The sequence below is a fragment of the Haliotis rubra genome, unplaced genomic scaffold (assembly GCF_003918875.1).
Source record: "Haliotis rubra isolate DU_JTF1 unplaced genomic scaffold, ASM391887v1 Scf952, whole genome shotgun sequence".
Lineage (NCBI taxonomy): Eukaryota > Metazoa > Mollusca > Gastropoda > Lepetellida > Haliotidae > Haliotis > Haliotis rubra.
Window position 1 is genome coordinate 79643 of NW_025767693.1, and position 24074 is coordinate 103716.

At 39.6% G+C, this 24074-nt stretch overlaps 1 protein-coding gene and 3 long non-coding RNA genes across 8 annotated transcripts in view; 2 read left to right on the forward strand and 2 right to left on the reverse strand.

Annotated features, from left to right (window-relative positions):
* The window catches only part of LOC124264963, a 164096-nt gene that overhangs the window by 60680 nt on the left and 79342 nt on the right, over positions 1 to 24074 (reverse strand). The window contains exon 8 of the mRNA XM_046699748.1: positions 22627 to 22794. Within this exon, the coding sequence (XP_046555704.1) occupies positions 22627 to 22794 (168 nt within the window). The remainder of the gene's footprint in view (positions 1 to 22626; positions 22795 to 24074) is intronic.
* Positions 4278 to 6062, forward strand: LOC124264973. Its single transcript, XR_006895307.1, has 3 exons — positions 4278 to 4395; positions 4471 to 4507; positions 5603 to 6062. It is a non-coding gene; the product is annotated as an uncharacterized LOC124264973 (long non-coding RNA).
* Positions 7130 to 8344, reverse strand: LOC124264972. The gene is made up of 4 exons (XR_006895306.1): positions 8330 to 8344; positions 8263 to 8298; positions 7843 to 8082; positions 7130 to 7183 (listed from the first exon to the last, which is right to left on the reverse strand). It is a non-coding gene; the product is annotated as an uncharacterized LOC124264972 (long non-coding RNA).
* On the forward strand, positions 7182 to 8960 carry LOC124264969. 5 transcript variants are annotated; one of them, XR_006895301.1, is made up of 7 exons: positions 7182 to 7289; positions 7410 to 7649; positions 7889 to 8218; positions 8279 to 8314; positions 8375 to 8608; positions 8669 to 8674; positions 8735 to 8960. It is a non-coding gene; the product is annotated as an uncharacterized LOC124264969 (long non-coding RNA). The 5 variants fall into 5 exon arrangements; XR_006895300.1 differs by having other exon boundaries at positions 8375 to 8674; XR_006895299.1 differs by lacking the exon at positions 8669 to 8674 and having other exon boundaries at positions 8375 to 8644.

Genomic DNA, 24074 nt, shown 5'->3' on the forward strand with positions numbered 1-24074 from the left:
TGTATTGTATGTATGTATGTATGTATGTATGTATGTATGTATGTATGTATGTATGTATGTATGTATGTATGTATGTATGTATGTATGTATGTATGTATGTATGTGTATCTGTAAGTGTATGTGTATGAGTGTTCAAATAAATCACTGTAAGTTGTCAGTCTGTAACGTCAGGTGCGTTGATTAAAGCTCTCTTACAGCACCTGGTGTATCGGCCACCTCCGTGGTGTAGTGGTTAGAGCGTCCGCCCGGAGAGCGGAAGGTCGTTGGTTCGATCCCCGGCCGCGTCATACCAAAAGACGTAAAAATATGGTACTTGTTGGTCTCTGCCTGGCGCTCGGCATTAATGGGTACAACAAGGACTGGTTGACTCTTAAGTGCGACGTTAAACTCCATTTCACCTCACTTCACCTGGTGTATCGTAAACTGCCACAGTGGTTCTGGTTTGCCTAGAATTGAATCCTAGAAGGGACAATCAAAATGTGGCAAAATTAACCATAATAATGTTGATAATGATTTGGATGAATAAAAAGATAACCCGACATAGCGACAGTGTCCCTTCTAGGATTCCATACATGTGCACAACGAATTGCGGCACCTGTCACGCATGACCTCATTAGTGACTGACCATTTAGAGGACTAATGTATGGATCGCCCGAAAGGAACCCTAGATATCCCTGTCAAGAAACCGATTCGGAACAACACACACTTACAACCCTCCCAGTGGTTAAACCCTTCGCTCGTTCATCATACCTGCATAATCTTAAGTATTGGCATGGATAATGAATATAGCTATCACATATGTATAAATATCATCCTACCTGTATAATCGTAAGTATTTACATGGATAATGAGGAGTTAGCTGTAACATAGGTATAAATACCATCACACCTGTATAATTTTAAGAATGTGCAGGGAAAATCACTGTAGCTGTCACATGGATATAAACACCATTCTACCTGTATAATATTACGTATTTATAAGGATAATGAATGTAGATAGTTGTCACATAGGTATAAGTTCCATTATACCTGTATAATAATTAGTATTTGAGATTAGATAAGATAAGATAAGATAAACTTTATTGTCCCGCAAGGGAAATTTGTCTTGCATTCAAAGACCCAATACAAAGCATGTAACAACAAATAATTTATATACATATATACACACCGTCGAGCACCGTTGTGTTGAAATCTGATAACTCGATATCTCTGTTGTCTCGATATAACATCTCGGTCCCGTCAAAATCATCATTCATCATTTGTCATTATTCAAGCTCTTTTAACTCGAAACGGATGTCTCGATATTTTGGATATCTGGTTATAAATTCATAGTCCCAACACGCGAAATTACCCCTTTAACTCGGTATTTGAAACGAAACTCGATATGCACCTACCTTTCATGGGCAAGTACTGGGGCTAACTGAGTTGAAGGTGTCACTTGTTTGTTATTAAATTAGGACTAATTAAGAAGGATTTAATTACGAAGTACTCATGTTACGACTAAAGACTACCGATAACGGATTATAGTTTCGTATCAAAACATACATAATGATATGTTATGATATGCCATGGTCTGATGTCTCGAAGTTAGGATAATTTGATATTTTTTTCTTAGTCCAATGAATATCGAGACAACGGTGCTCGACTGTATATACAATATCAAGCTACTCACAATATAATGATGAATCATAATCAAAGTACATAATATAATAATCACTAGTGCCACATCATTGATTTCACTATTAAAATTTTGGAGGATAATTTAGAAGTTTTATGCTGTATGGGACAAATGATTTTAAGTTCTATTAGTTTTGTAATACATGATTTTGAAACGGCGGCCAGAAAGCAGAAATTCATAACATTCATTTAAAAGGTGTGATGGATCCGTTTGAATGGCCAGAACTTTCTTTTCAACTTTCTTGGATGATGGATAACTTTCTTGGATAATGGATAACTTTCTTGGATAATGGATAACTTTCTTGAATAATGGATAACTTTCTTGGATAATGGATAACTTTCTTGGATAATGACATGGATAATGAGTAGTAATCTGTCATATTAGGTAAAAATATCCCCCTACCTGTATAATCTTTATAAGGACAAGTATTTTAAACTACAACCAATATTAAAAAACCCATTATAAATAAACATATTGAACATGGCACACATCGATATACAATTACTGATAAAGAGTAATTAGTACATATGACAATCATAATTAGCAAACGGCAAATTGAATATGATTGAATATCACACATCAGTATTTGTTATCAGTATACGTTTTCAGAGTAGGTATACTATAAAAGGCATATCACAATACATATTCGAGCGTTAGACAGTACAATAAATTGAAACAGAAATGGCGCGATCTTATTACAAACTTATTACAAAGCTGGAATATCAGCAAAGGCACGATGCGGTAAAACAACCGCAGAAACATGAAGATAATGTAAAACCTCATAGCATATACTAAAGATTTAACATTCTATACCTAACACCCACACAGTGATTTGCATAGATTTGTTAACTTTGGTTAACTTTAAAATACAATTGTTAAGTGTATCACGTTTCTTTGCTGTTTCTTGTTTTCACACCGAGTCAATATAGGAACAGATTTCGGGTTAACCTTTTGTTTCAGTTTGGGAATCGACAAGTAAATTTCGGTTTAACTTATTATTATTACAATAAGTTAACCCTTAATTTACTTGTTGATTCTCAAGCTAAAACAATAAGTTAACCCTTAATTTACTTGTTGATTCCCAAGCTAAAATAATAAGTTAACCCTTATTTACTTGTTGATTCCCAAGCTAAAACAATAAGCTAACCCTTCAGTTAGTTGCTGATTCCCAAGCTAAAATAATAAGTTAACCCTTAATTTACTTGTTGATTCCCAAGCTAAAACAATAAGTTAACCATTAAGTTACTTGTTCATTCCCAAGCTAAAATTATAAGTTAACCAGACATTTATATTTCTTCAAGACAATCTAATGATATATGAGACCAGGAGTCTACCATTGATATGTTTGGATTTGGAAAAAACAAAACAAATATATGCATTTGCTAAACAAGAGAGATATATTATCATGTTTCAAAGATCACGTGATTATAACATTCAATACATACACAAAGGAAACATTATTCTATCTTTCCAAATATGATATAAACGAAATACTATAAGCTTTAGTAACATATTATCAACAACGATGATACTTCACCCGTGTTGGTGAGGGTTAGAATTCAGTAACCCATGCGTGTCGTAAGAGGCGACTAACGGGATCGGGTGTTAGGCTCGCTGACTTAGTTGACACAAGTCAATAGCGCAGATCGTTGCTCATAGGTTTATCAAGTTAAGAACCCATATCCACTCATAATACTTGTAATTATGGCATTAGCAACTACATCCAACATCAGAAACTATATCTATCCAATGGGGAACATTCCTGGAGTTGCGCCCCCCTTGTCCGCTTGGGGCACTGCGGTAGTTACGGTCCAACAATCGCGGGTTTGAACACTCAAGGGAGTATATCGAACTTCAGTAAAACATTATACTTAGCAGTGTAAACACTTCTCTGAACAGCTTCGAAATACCGGAAGTACTCGTAGGACCGTAGTGCTTGGCGTCACCTCTTGGCAAAGTGGTAAAAGGGGGATAACCGAGGAATGTTCCCCATTACCAGAAAATACATCTAGATGAGTAATTCATTTGTTTCATACAAAGATAAATTCTAACAAACAAAGTTTACAATGATAACATAAGTAAATATTTACAAATATAAAGTAACTACATACAAACTACCCTAACATTACTTTACATATAATGTTACCATTCCAATATCTGAAACAAAAATAATCCCAATACCAGGAACTAAATGATGACGAGAAAGTACATTTTTCATACAAAGATACACTTGAAACATACAATGTATACAATGATAACACAAGTAAATACTTACAAATATAAAATCGCCACGCACAAACTACCGTACTTTGCATTGCATATATTGTTATCGTCCACCTTGTGTATCAGCAACAATGTTAAATTACAATATGAGCTGCTTGGTGTCCATCCGGGTTGTCATTGATGGAAACACCACAATATACTGGACAAAATAAGTTAAGGATATTGGTATTTTTATGATTGATATTTTATCAGTGTGTCAATGAATAAATAGGTCATTATTCATAATTTTTAAAATTTGCATATATCCCTAACTATTTTTGTCCAGTATATTTCTGCTGGTGGGAGACTGTACTCCATTGTTAGGATTTTCAGCAGAATTTAAATCCCAGTCATTAGGATAAGAATTCTCTTGAATATTCTTAAGTATTTACAAGGATAATGAATGTAGATAACTCCCACATAGGTGTAAATACCATCAAACCTGTATAATCTTAAGTATGTACGTACATGAAGAATGAGTAGCAAGCTGTCATATACGTAGGAATATCATCCTACCTGTATAATCGTAAGTATGTACATGAATAATGAGTAGTAAGCTGTCATATACGTATAAATACCATCAAACCTGTATGATCTTAAGTATGTACATGCATAATGAGTAATAAGCTGTATAACCAATATTCTATCATGGCTACGTAAAATACTCGAATTTGATTGGACAATTAATAAAATTAAATGTATCAGTTTGGATTGAAAATGCGTCTGATTTCATGACCGCTTCACTGCGCACGCACACAGCACTGCCGCACTACTTAGCTTGACCACCAACGTGGCTAATATCAACATCGAAGAATACAAATATATGATTTTACCTCCACAATTATTAGGGAACCTTACTGTCATATTACCTTCTATTATAAAAATATTCAAACCCAATTACAATGCATAGCCCTAAACATAAACAAACAATATCTAACTTATAAATTAGTAAGCCTTGTAAAAATACACCTATATTTATACACAATTTGCAGTGAAACGTTAGTAAACTTTTGCCTACCTGGTAAATGGTATGTTTGTTTCCTTTTAGAATGGGAAATTCGCAAGATAACGGTCAGGCAAAGCACCAAATATTTGCCACTCATACTCCATCATGTGTCGTTTCATCTTTAAAAAATACATGACAAAAACTTAAAAATTGAACCACCAGAATTCTGCTTTCTTCCAGTTTTCCCGCAGTCACTACTGGTGATCCAGGTTCGTATACTTTGAAAAAAGCTTGGCCACAATCCAGTCCCAAATGATGAACACAATTTCCAAGGATTCCCAATTTAGTCGCATGTACACAAATCATTGCGTTAGGTCAGCACTGTCACTCTTTCGTCGCATGCCGGGGTAGAGGCACGTACGTGAAATCATGATGGAAACTCGCCGGTCATAAAAATCAACAGTCTTTGATGAGTTACAACAAAGTTCTGTTCGCCTCTCATCCCATGCCGGGTTACGCTACGCGTTCGGCTTCAAATGAGATTTAGAGACTATCAATTCCTTTTAAAATTCATCTAATTTCCAAACACAGAACGTTTTTCTCCTCAATATATACAGTGATAATGAATGTAGAAAGTTTTCACACAGGTACAAATATCATCCTACCAGTATAACCTAAAGTATGTACATGGGTAGTGAGAAAAAAGATGTCACATAGGTATAAATATCATCCTACCTGTATAATCATTAGTATTGACAAGGATAATGTGAAGTAAGCTGTCACATAGGTATAAATATCATCCTACCTGTATAATCATAAGTATTGACAAGGATAATGAGCAGTAAGCTGTCACATAGGTATAAATATCATCCTACCTGTATAATCATAAATATTAACAAGGATAATGTATAGTAAGATGTCACATATGTATAAATATTATCCTCCCTGTATAATCATAAGTTTGACAAGGATAATGTGTAGTAAGCTGTCACATAGGTATAAATATCATCCTACCTGTATAATCATAAGTATTGACAAGGATAATGTGAAGTAAGCTGTCACATAGGTATAAATATCATCCTACCTGTATAATCATAAGTATTGACAAGGATAATGTGTAGTAAGCTGTCACATAGGTATAAATATCATCCTACCTGAAAATCATAAGTATTGACAAGGATAATGAGCAGTAAGCTGCCACATAGGTATAAATATCATCCTACCTGCATAATCATAAGTATTGACAAGGATAATGTGTAGTAAGCTGTCACAAAGGTATATATATCATCCTACCTGTATAATCATAAGTATTGACAAGGATAATGAGTAGTCAGCTGTCACACAGGTATAAATATCATCCTACCTGTATAATCATAAGTATTAATAAAGATATTGAGTAGTAAGTGAGTCAGTGAGTTACTTTTTACGTCACAGTCGGCAATATATCTACCATAACGTGACGACAAAAAGTCATATAGTGATAATATAATTACATTCAAACCTTTTTATAAAGCAGTCAGCGGAGGACAATACGACAACTAGATTATCACAAATTATTTGGAACTAGTTTGAGTTCAGGATAAAATGCTTCATCATTTCCAAACAACACAATATAAAATCGCGCTATAGATCGAAAGGAACTGAAGGTAGATCACAGTGCTAGGGACCAGGGGGACTTTCATTACTTTTGCTACCTGCATAGACCAAAACTGGATTTACATCATCTCTACAGCTGAGTAATTAAGTCATAAATAGAAAATAACAAACATTCTACTATTAAAACTCTGGCAATGATCAAATACATCGGATGATGTGGTCTTTAGTACCCTCTTCGGAGGACAATTATTTTGCACCACAGGAACCTCCTCTGAGGGTACAACTGTTAACAATCAAAGTTATTTTTTCAATCGACCAAAATTAAAAAAGAACTCATCGATTACAGTACACGATCAAAATTTATGAATAAACCCAACTTCCCTTACAACAGTCCTTTAAAGATGAACCTGTGAAATATCGATCCAATGAGTAGCAAGCTGTCACATAGGTATAAATATCATCCTACCTGTATAATCTTAATTATTTATATGGATTATGCACGTAGATAGATGTCACATCCTACCTGTATAATATTAAGTATGTACTTCAAAACTTCCACTCAGATAAGGTGCTGGTTGCAAAATGCCACTCAGATAAGGTGCTGGTTGCAAACTGCCACTCAGATAAGGTGCTGGGTGCAAACTGCCTCTCAGATAAGGTGCTGGTTGCAACATGCCACTCAGATAAGGTGCTGGTTGCAAACTGCCACTCAGATAAGGTGCTGGTCGCAAAATGCCGCTCAGATCAGGGTCCGGTTGGAAACTGCCACTCAGATAAGGGTCCGGTTGCAAACTGCCACTCAGATAAGGTGCTGGTTGCAACATGCCACTCAGATAAGGTGCTGGTTACAAACTGCCACTCAGATAAGGGTCCGGATGCAAACTGCCACTCAGATAAGGTGCTGGTTGCAAAGTGCCACTAAGATAAGGGTCCGGTTGCAAACTGCTTCTCAGATAAGGGTCCGGTTGGAAACTGCCACTCAGATAAGGTGCTGGTTGCAACATGCCACTCAGATAAGGTGCTTGTTACAAACTGCCACTCAGATAAGGGTCCGGATGCAAACTCCCACTCAGATAAGGTGCTGGTTGCAACATGCCACTCAGATAAGGTGCTGGTTACAAACTGCCACTAAGATAAGGGTCCGGATGCAAACTGCCACTCAGATAAGGTGCTGGTTGCAAAGTGCCACTAAGATAAGGGTCCGGTAGCAAACTGCTTCTCAGATAAGGGTCCGGTTGGAAACTGCCACTCAGATAAGGTGCTGGTTGCAACATGCCACTCAGATAAGGTGTGGTTACAAACTGCCACTCAGATAAGGGCCCGGCTGCAAACTCCCACTCAGATAAGGTGCTGGTTGCAACATGCCACTCAGATAAGATGCTGGTTACAAACTGCCACTCAGATAAGGGTCCGGATGCAAACTGCCACTCAGATAAGGGTCCGGATGCAAACTGCCACTGAGATAAGGTGCTGGTTGTAAACTGCCGTTCAGATAAGGGTCCGGTTGCAAACTGCCATTCAGAAAAGGGTCTGGTTGCAAACTGCCACTTAGATAAGGGCCCGGTAGCAAACGGCCACTCAGATAAGGTGCTGGTTGCTAACTGCCATTAAGATAAGGGTCTTGATGCAAACTGCCACTCAGATAAGGTGCTGGTCGCAAAATGCCGCTCAGATAAGGGTCCAGTTGCAAACTTCCCTTCAGATAAGGGTCCGGTTGCAAACTGCCACTCAGATAAGGTGAGGGTTGGATTCTGCCACTAAGATAAGGTGCTGGTTGCAACATGCCACTCAGATTAGGGTCCAGTTGCAAACCGCCACTCAGATAAGGAGCTGGTTGCTAACTGCCACTCAGATAAGGGTCCGGATGCAAACTGCCCTTCAGATAAGGGTCAGGATGCAAACTGCCTCTCAGATAAGGGTCGGGTTACAAACTGCCACTCAGATAAGGTGAGGGTTGGAATCTGCCACTAAGATAAGGTGCTGGTTGCAACATACCACTCAGATAAGGTGCTGGTTGCAACATGCCACTTAGATAAGGTGCTGGTTGCAAACTCCCACTCAGATAAGGGTGTGGTTACAAACTGCCTCTCAGATAAGGGTCCGGGTGGAAACTGCCACTCAGATAAGGTGCTGGTTGGAAACTGCCACTCAGATAAGGGTCTGGTAGCAAACTGCCTCTTAGATAAGGGTCCGGTTACAAAATGCCACTCAGATAAGGTGGTGGTGGCAAACTGCCACTCAGATAGGGGTAAGGTTGTAAACTGCCACTCAGATAAAAGGGGCCGGTTACAACAGGCACTAGCAGACTCGTCTGCACTAATGACATTTGCGTTCCTCTGTCATCTTACATCTTGATGTACATCATTAGCGTCAGAGGGGTCACTGGTGTAGGAAACGTCAGCTCCGACGTTGGGATAGTCGACGTCGGGCTACTGTCATGTTTTCTGGCAAACCGAGGTTCACTTTAGCCTTCCGTATGCGAAGTAATCAGGTTTGGACACGTCCTATATATAGATCGTTTTAGGCGGTTGGCCATTAATGGTTACGGCGTGGTATCTCATAGTCTTGCCGAACTGTGGTCCATACTGCCCCTGGCAGCGTCACAGATGAATACCATGAGAACATTGTGGTGCCATTTGCACAGGGTGTTGGATAACGTTTCAACTTTCAGGACCACAATGCCAGGATTATGACACCATCCAAACATCATATCAAGTACTGACCAGCACTCAGTCATGACCTTTTCCCCAATGAACACGTCTTGGAGGTCATGGCAGACGTGTGCGTCAACGTCAAAATCCACCTACCACTTTCAATAAACTCGGTAGTGATTTCACCGATGAGTGGAAAAACATGAGTAAGTGTGCCACTGGTGGACTAATCTGAAGCATGCCTTCAACAATTTGCGATTTTCTTTTCAGTGACAATGACTTAAAAATGCAAATTCCTAATTAGACCAGCGACCTCTTTAACGGCCTGGTGCGCCATCACCTCATCACATTAACCATTCGAACCAGGTAGATCAAGTAACCCAAACCTCAGGAGAAACGATAATGATTTCAATTTGCCAATACAATATCACATACTGTTTGCCCATATACTCATGGAAACGAATACGGGAACACATGAAAGTACAAGTGTTCCTTTATTCTTTTCCAGATTTCTTCACAAGGTAAGTATTGCACTGTGGGTGCAATTCTAGAAATAAATAAAGGAACACTTGTACTTTCATGTGTTCTCTTATTCGTTTCCATGAGTATATTATATCTTGAAACATGCATCATTCAATTTCAGAATAACTCACACACACACACACACACACACACATACACAAACGTGTATACTCATACTCGCACACGCACGCACACGCACGTGCACATACATAATCACATGTGCTAGCATAAATATCCATAGGACATTCTTGCAAATGACATATAATTTCATACATGTAAATACAACCAGATTACACTTACACAATGATCTCTATTTATCATGTCCAGCGTAAGCACCTTTCTCTTGTGATAATACTTCAAGAGTGACATTGTGTGTAGGTTAGCCTCTCAGATTAACATCTTTTCCTTCATGCACTTGATATTGACGTCACATATCCTGGGGTGATTTTTGCATGTCCTCGCTATGGTGTTAGCAGTTGAATTGCTATGAAGGGAAGCTTCTTCAAAAGGCTCAATCCTGGGTCTCTTAAACTCAGCATGGTATACAATTCAAAATGTCCGCTAAAGAGAGCATAGTCAAAAGCCTGCATACCTGCCATATCAAGCAGTGTCGTGTTACAATTAGCCCTTAGCAGTATCTCCACTATCTCTTTTCTACCTCTCAAGGCTGAAATATGCAATGGCGTTAGCCCATCTTTGTCTCTGAGGTTGACGTCAGCCCCAGCCTGGATAAGTATCTTCACAATAGCAGAGTTCCCGTTGGTACATGCAATATGGAGAGGTGTTACTCCCTTGATATTTTCATTGTTCACATCCGCACCACGTTGAACGCATAGTGAAACTAGTGATGAATGGCCAATATATGTACTTACGCCGAGGAGAGAATCATTGGTAACTGTCCTTGCATTAACCTTAGCCCCGCGATCTAATAGTTCACGAGCCACATCCACACTGCCTGAAAGAACTGAGTAATGAAGTGGAGTTCGCCCTTTTTGACATGGGGCGTTGATATCCATGTCAAGTGCTAAGAGAAACATCAGCAGTTTTCTATCAGGCAGTGTTGCTGCGTGGTGGAGAACAGTCACACCCATTGGAGTTTTATGCTGAACATCACAATGCATTTGTAAGAGGGATATCGCTGTCTCCTCATTTCTCCTCATGCATGCAACATGAAGGGGTGTCAGTCCTTTTACTGTTGTTGAATTGGGGTTAGCACCTTCAGCAAATAGTATCTTTAGTATATCCGGATGGCCGCTCTGTGCCGCAAAGTGGCATGGTGTCCACAGCCTTTCATCAGCTATATGGACATCTCCATCGTGTGATATCAAGAGTTTAACAATTCCTACATTGCCCACACCACAAGCTGTATGTAGTGGTGTTTTGCCATCATTCAATCTCGCATTCGCATCCCCCCCGCTAGAAACGATGACTTTGACTACACTTTCGTGATTACTCATAGCAGACACATACAGTGGATTTGAACCAATGTTGTTCCTTGCATTGACGTTCAACCCAGCTTTTATAAGCGCTTCTACTGTTTGTGTATGTCCATGTGCGGCTGCAAGAATAAGAGCTGTATCTCCTGTCCTGGTTGTCATGTTCAAATCTGCTCCCTGCCCTATGAGTGTGAGAACATTTTGCTTCAAACCATTCGTCGCAGCAATGTGTAGTGCAGTCTCCCCTTTACTGTCTCTGTGAGAACGTCTCATGTTAATATCTGCACCATACCGTAAGAGAACTCTCACGAAGTAATCATCTGTTTTTTCTGCAGCATAATGGATAGGTGCATAACCAGACCGACACGTTTTATTGACACTTGCTTTGTTCTGTAAAACACACTCAAAGATCTGCTTATGGTTCCCTATTACTGCCAGGTGTACTGCTGTAAGGGAATTGGGACCTTTGAAATCAACGGAACACCCGTGTTTTAGTAACAATTCCAAAATGTCCAAATAGCCTCTATGAACAGCTGTATGTATCAAAGCAAAACCAGCCTGGTTTCTTTTATGTGCACTGAACATATTCAGAGCACTTTCGACAGATTTAACTGCTCTAAGAGATCCTGTTTCCACTATCAAATGCAAGGGCGTGTTGCCATCCTTGTCCCGATCCAGCATGAAAATTAACCTTTGTTTCCACAAGGTTATGATGTCACAAAACCCTGAGGCAGCTGCCAAGTGAAGCGCTGTTTGTCCCTTCGTATTTGTTTTCAGATTTTGCCTGACGCCATAGGAAATAACTTCCCGAACGACTTCGAGTTTGCCTGTTTCCACAGCTGTATGCAATAATGATTTCCCATCCTGTCCTAGTAGATGAACATTAGCTCCTCTTGACCGCAGCCATCTCATCAAAGCAATGAATGAACCTCTGACTGCCAGATGTAAGGGACTTAATCCATCAAAAGTGCATACGTTTATTTCACCTCCTCTCCTGTGCAATAGTTTGACTAATTCAATATTTCCTTGAAGGCTTGCAAAGTGCAAAGCAGTCCAACCTTTTTCATCTCTCACGTTTACCACAACTGCAATATCAATCAGTGATTCAACGATTTCTTTTAAACCCTTTTCAGCAGCTTTTATGAACATTCTGTTGAAGTCAATACGTCGGTGTTGATTCTGAAGGTTCAACTTTCTAATAAGTGTCTTGATTATAGCAGTTTGGTTATTGTCGATGGCAGTTTGGAATGCTGCCTCCACAAAATCACTTTCACGTGATAATGTGCGGACATGCCCTCCACAATACGACTGCATAAGTTCAAACGCAGACTGGTTGCCATATTCACAACAACCAAGTACAACTTCTTCTACCATTTCTTTTGAAAATGTAGAATTTTGCACAATGCTCCTGATGAGCTTTTCATCATTATTGCTGCATACTAGGTAGAGGAATGAATGGTTTGATCTTGCATCTTTCATGCGCAATACTCTTTGTATAGCTGCCTTTGATAAAAGCTCCACGACTCCTTCGTGTGTCTTAAACACACTGTGAGTGAGTACTTCTGAAATGTTACCCTCAGTCAGTTCAGAAATGAGTCTGTTCATCAAATCTGACATGGGCCATTTAAGCAGAGGCATGTCTAAACAGGAACCAATAGTTCCATCATCATTGAACTGAACAATGTCCTTCAGATATGATAGGCTGCAATGATCAATTATGAACTTCAGTTTATGCTTACCAATTACAGCAGTTACTCTTTCCTGAACTGAAGCATGGGAAAAGCAAACAAAATGCTCCTCTGTCTTCAAATGGGATCCCATCATGTTCTTAATTGCTTCCCGTAGTTTCATGAAAAGAACACAGAGGCTTTCATTTGGAATGATATCAAATTCTTTTAACATGTTCGCAATCTGACGTTGTTTTCCTGTAGGTTCTTTCGATAAAATTAGCTTGGAAACGTCAAGCCGACCCTCTTCATAAACAAGAAGGCAGTAAGCAGCTCGTTTGTACAAATCTTGCCAGTTAGCTGTGATAGTGTCATCAAGAAACAGTTTGGGATACTCAAAGAATTCTTCTGGTTTGTCCGTTGTACTTCTAAGGGTGAAAAACAGTAGGCAAATGGACGGAAAACCATAAGGGAAAGTCAGCCCAACGAGCTTGTCAATCTCTTCATCAGCCAGCTGTTCTTTCTCGGGATGTTGAAGTTGATGGCATTTGAATATTTTCTTTTTGTCTGACGTTGATAATGACTTTGTTGTAATGTTAAGAATCTTTGGCCTTGAAAACAAAAAAGTTTGAAACTTTTCCAATTGGGGGGTAGCTTCTTGAAGAATGTAATCCCTGGATGTAAATAGTGCCAGAAATCCGGGGTCTCCAGAGCAATACAATCTTTTCTGTACATCTTCAAGGACTGGTTTCCATCGTCTTAATTCATTTGGATCAAAATAGATGGATCCAAAAATGTCATGAAATAAGACTATTGTCTTTGACTGAATACACAGTTGAAAAAATTCATCTGGACTTTTTAGCACAAACACCTTCCATCCCTTTTCCAATAAAGCATTCAAGATTAAATATGCAACGGTTGACTTTCCTTCCCCTGGTGCCCCAGTTACAGTTAAGACATTGTTCTTCTCCAGTTGTTCCCTTGCTGTCTGCACAATTTCAGTGTTGACCATATTTTGAGAACACCTCCCAACCTCTGCCTCTGACCGTTCTGGAACAATAAGCAGACCAGGTTCGATAAACATGAACATGTTATCATGTTATGCCTATGGAAATATTAATCAATTTCAGTTCCACTAATAAACATCCTGGCAAATGGACTATCTTCAAAATGTCAAGTTTCATAATTTTGCAGTCTAATTGAAAACAACACCACAACTTTGAGTTGCTGTCTAACACTGATGGACTGACTAACGCACTTGATGGGAAACAGGCTACCGTCTGTAAGGACAACAGCAATTTGTAATAGATAATGAATGGATATCTGTACCCATTTCTAAATATTTCGTAGTTATGTATGGTATCAGAAGATGCTGATATTTTAATTGTGCATGTTGATATATATATTCAACCTAAAATCCCCAGAAAAAATGAATGATGCAAGCACATTGGATGATGTTATTTAGAAATACCCTTGATGATTGCAATTTGTGACACAGGGGTGGGCTAAATGTCTATATTGGTTATGACCACCAGGATATTGCATAACATGGGGGTTAATGTCATGGAAAGTCTTCCAGTTCCCCAAAAACCAACCTGGATGGACACATTTGTGATCAGCTGGGAAGAGGAGTGAAAAATGAATCAACATCAGACGTAGTGGGAACTTGATCAACAACTCGTTGCGAAGTAATGGCGACTTGGTGTTGCCGCCATGGCCACACCAACCTAGGAGGTCACAGTTGTTTTTACCCTCACTAGCACACTCCTTCTTTGTGATGGGACATATGTTGTGATTAGAATCCCATTATTGATGACTTTCGTTAAAAAATTATCCTTAGTCTTCGCAAACACAAAGGGAGAAACGAGGGTGATATTGAGTTGCCAGTCGATTTTGGGTGAGATCAATGTCCATTGGTTATCGAGATTGTACAACATGTTTTTTAAGCAGCCCCTGTTCTCAACATTGTGTAAAATGCCTAGATTGCCATCGATAGCTGGGACCAACACCCATTTATTATTGTCATTGCGGACGAGATTTTACTGCCGGCCTAACCATAGTCTAAATCTCCTAGGTTGCCACCACCACTGGTGGAGGTCACTTCTGTCATCTGTAAACATTGTTTCTTAATTCATTACATGAATTAATTCAATATAACGTGCCTTCAATACCAGGTTCATCAAAGCATCGCATCTCCCCGAGATCAGTCATTGCCACGGTTCTTAACAGAGTCGAAGGGCGTTTGCCTTGAATATTCTCGGTCATGCTTATCTGATCGAGATGAATGTACAGCCCATGATAGAGAATGATGTCCGGTAATTTCGAGCCTGTTATGGTGATTTTGGGTCGTATTCCATTTGACATCAACACGAGTGTTCTTGCTAAGGGCCTACCGAGTCTTATGGTATCATTCCAACTGGTTAAGATCAGCGTTCCATACGACTCGTTTAGTTTAGACTTGCTCCAATAGGTTTAATATTTTTTTCGTTCAGTATACAAACGCTATAATAACGGTTGGCCAAAGTGTTTCGGTTTCCAATGATAAATAGCTTGTTGTTACCTTTACCATGACTGATATTAGTCCATTGCAGGTAAGACGTGAGATCGCAGAGCGACTTCAAGTTGCTCTGACGTGTTATCGGTAGCGCAAAGCAGTTGAATAGGATAACCTCTTAATAATGATAATATGTGTATTTATAATGCGCTGAATTCCACACATAAGGCATACTCAAAGCGCTACATATTTACAAATATTTACAAAGCAATGGTTATGCTAGAACGAGGGTGACATTTTGGAAAGTTAAGTTATAGATTGTAAAATTTTCTGAAAAGATGGGTTTTCAGGGAACTTTTGAATGAGTCAATGGAGGGAGACATTTTGAGTTCAGTCGGGAGTTGATTCCACAACTGTGGAGCACCATAGCTGAAGGAGTGAAACCCGCATGCCCGGAGTTTCTGTCTGGGAATGGTGAGAAGGTGTCTATCTGCCGATCTTAACATTCTGGAAGGATTGTGCTTGGTGACTAGTCTGGTAGTCTGAAGCCGTAAGATGGTAACACTGATAGGCAAGACTCAGGACCTTGAATTTAATTCTGACTCTGATTGGTAGCCAGTGAAGAGACTTAAGAACAGGCGTTATGTGGATCCTAGAGGGAACTTTGCTGACAAGTCGAGCTATAGAGTTTTGTACTTTCAGGACTTTTGATAGAAGTTTTTCGGAAAGTCCATAGAAGATGCTATTACAGTAGTCAATATTTGAGAGAACCAGAGATCGCACCAGTGCATGAGCTGCCGCTGTAGTAAGGGAGCTTCGGATGCTGCTAATGTTCTGCAAATGGAAGTAAAAGGATTTGCAGACTGCGTCAATATGAGCTTCCAAAGAGAGATCAGAGTCCAGATGAAGTCCAAGGATTTTTACGGTTTTCCAAAATGGAACGACAGTGTTGCAAACTGTGACTGAGTTAGTCATCACTTGATGAAGATTCTTCTTAGTGCCGACAAGCAACGCCTCTGTTTTCGTCTCATTCAGTATGAGCAAATGTGTCGTCATCCATGATTTTACGTCACTTGTACACTCTGACAGTCGCTCCCACATTCGATCTACTGTGATTCTCGGGGGCGTGACAAACATGTTAAATAATTAAAGGTATCGTCATCTGTCACACATTATACTTTCAACATGTTTATACAAAAGTACACGCCCACGTTGTATCCTAAAAGTGATCGTGTAAGTGCTTCCGATTTCACGAAAAATGAAGATTGTGGTGGATGTGGATGGCTCGCATTTTCAAGCTTGGTTTATCGATGTATTTAAAAAGTATAAATTGTCTGTCATGAAGGTGAAAATGGTACAAGCTTGGTTTCCGAACCCATTTTGCAATTCTGGCAAAATCAATTCAACTTTGCCATGTGGTGCGTGACAATGGGGTGTGGTGTGGATTTGAATGACACTCGTCGTGATCCATATTCTCATTTCACATTTATTACCATATCAGGTGAATCCTGAAAGAAATAAGTGCACTGATTCCACAGGAGAATGCGTGGGATGCGGCGAACGATTGGCGTGCATAGGAACGTATTTGCGGTGAATTTGATATAGATCCGAAGATGGATTGGGGGTTGCAAGGTGTGAATCATGGCTTGGGTATTCCTTACAGTGGAGTACACACTCTTAAAGAAGTCGGCAATGATTTACTGAAAAGAGGTTTACTTCGACAGGACGTTGCTCTTTCAAATAATGAATGGAGAGATGATCGCATGAATTTCAAAGGTGGCATTGATTTGAATGTAAGAAAGGTTAAACAACCAAAAGGCTCCATAGATGATTGGAAAAAATTGATGTTGGATACGTTGAAAGGGTTTTCTCATCTCGTAAGATTTAACATTCGATTCGCACGTACATGTGGGCTATTCTTGGGGTGCAGGCTCAAACGCATTCCATTATTTTAGGTCGGGGGATGGCTTTCAATGTACAGAAACAATTCATGGCAAACGTCAAGATGCCATCTCCAGACAGCAATTGAACGCTATCAAAATACACTGGAAAATGCCACTTTGAAAGTCAACTACGATTTCGGAACGGGTTGTACATGGCCCCAAGCGACATGAAACTGAGGGTGAATAAAGTGGTGGGTTATAATAACAACATCGTCATCACCACAAGTGAGCAAAACATACGCGTGAATCCCAAGATGAACGTCAGTCACATCACATCACACGACCCACAAGTAATGGGGAAATAGCAATAATGAAGTGCCATCACCGGAGCCAACTGTTCAACCCACACCTACACAACACCTATCGGCATGCCTGGTTGTAAAAAATCATTGAAAAAACACATCGATCATAAAACAGCGCTTGCAGTTGGCGGGATTGTGGTCGGATTGTGCCTTGTTTGGTGGTGTTGGGCTTGGAGTGGTACAACCACCACCAGTGAGAGAGACAATTTAAGTCAATATGGTGCGGTTAGAATACTGGCAATGGTGACTTCTTGCCTTCGTTCAGGACTCATGAATGTGATTGATTTGGGATCACAGCGCTTCTTGGTTGGTGGAAGCCACTTCTAATTAGGATGATCTTTCGTCTTCAAAGTCACAATCCGACGTTGGCTGATCTCGTTATCCGTTTTGTCAAGTTTTCTTTTCTCAAGAGCGATATGGTCATCAAGTGCGTCCAGTTTGAGGTTGTTCTCTTTAGAAAGAATCATTCATCAATATGGAATAGAATAGTCACGATAAAGAGATGCGGGATTTTCATTTTGCTCTGTGGTATCGTAAAAATCATTCACGGTAGTCTTTAACAGGGTTTCGCCAATGCTTTCAGCCATGAATGATCATAATTGAGCAATTGGGTTCTATAACCCAAATCATTCATCTCCATATCTTCACCCAGAAATTCATCAGCCATGTTTTATTCATGACGATCATGAATGATCCGAGTACGATTGATCAAAACCAAATCCTGTTGGTTTGATTTCCTAATCTGGGCGTGAATGACGTCATCGTCCCCGGACGGCTCGCCTGGCTTTTCAGATCAGTTTGGATTCCATGGATGATAAACGTGAACTGGGTCAAGTGATTGTCGAGGCATTTGCTGAGGGAACATAAGGCTATAGCCAATGCATTCGGTAACCGATTTTGCACACGGAGATGCGTAAAATCGATCCAGGAGAATGTTTACAGGTGTGATTGCGAATCTTTTCACGACAGGTTCAAAGGAGAATTGATACTGTTTATCCTAGACAATTGCAGCATATTATGTTATAATAAATCATGTCTACCAACGATGGAGAAACGTTTGTCAACGACACGTAGCGCTCCACAGTGGTCAGCTCTAGCCATTGGCTACGCGTGTTTAAGTAAAATGATCACCAAACAGGCAACTCCAAAACTCCATTTCAATGCATACGACATGGGCATGCTCGTCCTAGATTTGGGACTGGCGAAGGATACCAAAGATATGCTCATCAAGCAAGGCGCATTCCGGAAAGCATATTAAAGTAATATTGTTATTTTATACATAAAATGGCCATGATTGCCTTGATGGTCGGTGGGGTTATAGTCACCGTGCCTGCATTACGAACATCCAATGCAGCTGAAATAGAAAAAAAGAACAGAAGCATCATGATTTAGACATTGAGAAATTACAGGTTGCTGGGCCAAGTAATCGAAAAAACGAATGCAAATATTACAATATATTACACACCTTCCCAGTTTCAGAGAGACAGCGAGTTGACCTTAATTGTGTTAGGCCTAGCCGCGACGGCGCTAATCGCTAATCAAATGTTCATCTATGTGTTTAGTCACACTACTTGCAAAATCAATGAGACTAATATTCATCAATGTACATATAGCAGCAAAGATTAGACACGCTCCATATCATTGCAAATACGTACTTCTGGGAAAAGCCAAGACTTGCAGCTAGACTTGTGGCTTGACCGAAAATTGCGGAATACACATGATGTCTATCAGAAAGGTGAGTGAGTTTGTTTAGTTTTATGCCGCACTCAGTAATATTACAGCTATATGGCGGCGGTCTGTAAATAATCGAGCCTGGACCAGACAATCCAGTGATCAACATCATGAGCATCGATCTACACAATTGGGATACGATGACACGTAGGTATATTATCACGTGGAAATTGATCGAGAAACAATTGTTCAACCACATCGCAGTGGACATCGAAGGGCTTGATATTTATTCAGCCCTACACCGAGTGATTAATCAAGGTTAATTCACGACCCTGTATGACACAGTTTAGGTATGGTGGGCACCAAACAGTCACAACTTCTCATGGATACTTTAGTCGATTATAGCGAATGCACTGACCCATACTCAACCTACTCCTAAGCTTACTTAGATCCATAACATAATCGCTAAACAATATGGCTACTATTAAGAAAATATACATAAAAAATATATAATTTTGGGGGGGAGAAAAAAAAATGTAGGGGACATCCACAGTGAAAGACGACATTTTTTAAACAATTGTGGAAGCTCTTTTGGCCACAAATAACCCTCTGAGGCCAGGTACAAAATGAGCCAGAATCACCATTACCTATACTACTATACACATGGAACTTATTAAACACCCCCCCGATTTTTTCATATTGCCATTAGTATGTATACTCGAAAGTTTAAACGCCATGATTTCCTGAAAGTTGACATTTGGACTAAAGAATAACATCAAAATCATGAAAATTTGCAATATTTTGATTTACAAAATAACATGAAAACGTCAGGGATGTTTTGTCAACAAAATGTATCCCTGTATAACTATGGCTCCGCACACTTCCAAAATGGGAGAGCTGAGTGTCTCTCAGTCTGAAAATGTTCTCTGTCATCTTCAGACAACAGATCACATGAAAAATATTAATAGCGTGCATATCCACCTTGTGCATGGATGACTGCTTTGACCCTCCTTATGCTTGTTGTGAGTCTCTGGATTCGCTCCAGAGGCAGCTGCTACCATTCCCGCCTCAAAGCTGCTTCCAAACATGCCAGATCTGGTACAGGCGGATCCAGTGCTTGCACTTGGTGTCCAAGAATGCCCAAGACAGGCTCCAATTGGTTCAGATCCGGGCTCGTAGCAGACCATGGAAGTTTGGTTACAGCATTGTTGGAGAAAAACTGTCATAAGTTGAGAACGATATGGTCGGGCGTTGTCATCCATAGATACAGGGCAAGTGGCTAATGGGTGGTTATCAAAACGTGGCACAAGAATAGAATCCAGAATGTCCCAATTTTGTAGTCGCTACTGACATTTCCACGAACAGTTACCAAGTCCAGTTTACAATCATGGGAGAAACAACCATAGACCATGACAGATCCACCAATACTCTGATGTTCTTAGGCTTATAGGAACTGTCCTTGGCCCGTCTGTGACGTGAAATACAAAGTCACTCTCATCCGACCAATGTACCTTCCTCCATCCAACGAGGATGAGGTGCAACCAGTTCAAGTCTTAACCAGTATCATAGGGTATCGACCAACTGCCAATTATTTGAATAGTTCTTTTCTGGTCTTACTTTGGTGTTGGAATCCCCCGTCTAAATCGTAGACTTTAAGGAATTTTCATGCGCCAGACTTATTTCTCAAAACCAGGTCTATTCTTAGGAATGAAAGATGAGATGTACCCTTTGGACTGCTTGTGAACCTGTCATCATTGGCACTCCAGAAGGGTAGAATACAACCACTGAAAAGCATTGATGATCAGTTTTCTGAGTCAATACTTTCTCCAATAATAAACTGACGGCCAATAGAAACTTCACCTTTTAATGAATGTGCTAGATAAATGAAAAGATAGACGCATGCAGTAAAGTGATTTGAAAATATAGAAATCATGACAGTTGCCTGACTCGAGGTGGAAAAAAGAAGCTTTCAACAAAATGGACAATGGGCACACACATCAAACTTCAATCAAGTTCAATGTCATGTCACATGCTGTATAGCATGTATATCCCCCCTACTATAAGTCACATAAAACCCATCCAGTGCAAGTTGGTGCAAAACACTTGAAAATACTGACTAAAACCTGAAAACATCAAGAAGATATCTTTCGATACACAACTGAAGTTACACGTCCTACAATGGACTAAAATCAGCACGGCAGTCGCCATGATGCTGACGAAGTAGATGTGGTTTTCATGTCACGAAATTGATAAAACTTCAAAATCAAAACGAAGAAGGCATTCCAAACTCTTCCAAACGAAGAAGGCATTCTGTATGCAACTCCTCAGCAAAGTAGCCAGCGATTACCAGATGATGACATCTTATTAGGCATTGTGTCAAGGCCTGTACGTGTGAACGCTGCGTAAAAAACTTAAGCAACAGCCCCCAGGACCATCTTTATAAAGAACTGGCAAAATTATTGGAAAGGCAAGAAAGCAAAGGTGAGGTGGTGACTGCCAGTGGGGTATTTTGGTACCGTGGTGTAGGATTCGGGAACAAGCAGAACATGCAGGATATTGTAATGGTCTCTGCAGGACAGGAAATCGTTTTTCACAGGATCAGTGTCCATTTCCAGTGTCAGTGTCTCACGTGATCATAGATAAATGAGCTGCCACAACTAGAATACAAAGGAATGATTGATTTCAAGTTGTGACTGCACATGGCATTTTTGTAGGAATTGTAAGTCAATGCTTGATTGCGGTTTAAATGCTGTATTGCACCAACCTTGCAAATGACGAGCACCATACTGGGTCGGAAGATGCGGCTTGACTGCTTGAAGTACACATATGTTGCGGGCTGCAGAGTCAAAAGAATTTATTTTGGATTATTCTGTTTATTTCAGTGAAAATAACATGAAGTGGGTTTTTAATACTAAAGAATCAATAATAATAAAATAACAGTTTTGGTTGATATAGATCCACGTTGTTAACTAAAGCTTCTATACGTCAACAATGTTTGCAAAATTTACTTACCCATGACAGGTCTCAAGAATTGCTCAGGCTCTGGTTGGTCAGAATTGATGGTGTTATATCCAATAACGATATGAGAAATTATTTCTGGGGATGAAGACAATATCAGCTGCAACAATTACCTTCTTTGATTTAAAGATGTTGATAATGTTGATAATCCTTTGTTTGATGAGGATTGATGTATTCTATAGTACAGACACAAATTTTAGCTTCCACATCAATTAACAAATTCCTGTAATACTTGTGCTCAAATTTGAGCCCCAACAATATGTTTACTCAGCCCCATGCTTATGATAGATGTTAGACAAACATAATATATACCTTTCACATGGTCACTGGGATTCATTACATCTCATTGAATGGCAAAATGATGTTGGGCAATCTCAATAATTTCATAGTTACGAATTAGTTATTGTACTTCTCGAATGCACTGCGTTCATATATACTTACTGATTAGTGTTAAACCTGTGTCTAGTTTAGTCAAGCTCGACATAGGCGAATTCGGTCTGTGTTCAAGTGGCTTCCAGTCTGTCAAAGTTTGGTTTTCTGGTGTCATCACGTCCATATTGTCATTCGCAGATTTCAGCTTTCGTTCATGATCAGTTTCTTCTGTTGCAACTGAAATATAAAAAAATGAAATGGTTTATTGCAAACAAATGACATATGTTAGGAGGTGAGTGAGTTTGGTTTCAGTTAAAATGATTGAATTACAAGCATCACAATGTATACTCAAAGGCAAAAGTAGATGTGATCGACACATTTGTTTATATAAATGACAAAATGTTTTATGACGCATTTAAATATTCTTTATACTACACATAATCCATAACCTAAACAGGGCTCTGTTTTTGTTTTACATGCATTTTCCGTGCTTTCAAGAAGTCAGTGGAAAAAAAGGCATAAAACGTCCCTTTAAAAAAGTGTGGCTCTAAACCTCGAATCATTGTCACCCAAGTCAATGTATTGACGTCCTGACAGACGAAAAATTTTGACATTATATCACCAACGTCTACGACTGCAAGTAGTGCAGACAACATCTGCGGTGGAGAGCACGTGAGTGGAGGTGTTTTCTCTTCACTGATGAGCCCAGATTCCTCTTGCACCGGACTGATGACCGAAACAGAGTTTACCAGCTAAATCCCAAGATCTGTCCCCTGTCGAACACGTCTTGGTCAAAATGAAGAGGAGATTAAGACGTTGGCCAAATCCCCCAGACATGCTTCAGGAACCCCGCCAAGTGCTTCCACAGATAAGAGATGCCATTCCACAATACTTCTTTTTTTTTTTTTGCAATGTGTTTTGAATAGATTCAACGTCATTTGTATATTTTGAAATTTTAATGATTACTCCCTTTCGTTTGAAATTAGTGAAGGGTCCCGGGTACTTGCTTCCGGTGATGATGATGGCGCAACATGGCGCAACATGACGCAGAGATGTTTTCGTTGCTATTACTTAATATTCAGCTCGGAGAGATCCACTCTTCAGGCGAATACTATTTTTTTTATGTGCAGGTTTGATGATATATGTGTTTTATATCGCAAGTGTTTTAAAATACTCAAAATTTGATGGAAATGCCATGAGGTCAGTTTTCTTAAACGAGGCTATTTTTCACGTAGGGGTGTTGTGTATTTGAGTGATATTTGCAGTTTTATATGTGCATTTTACTTACGTTCTTGTCTGGGATTATCATCTTAACATTACTTTTTTATAAAAACATGTTTTGTCCGATTAATGCAAGATGTAGCAATTTTCGGGAAAGTTATATTCTCGATAACCTGTCACCCCTACTGTAGGAAGCTTCTATTTTGCGACAGTCGTTGTTTACATAGTCTGTCACTGTACCTAGTGCATAGCATCACGTTGAGATTTAACATCCCATCCCATCCATCCATCCATCC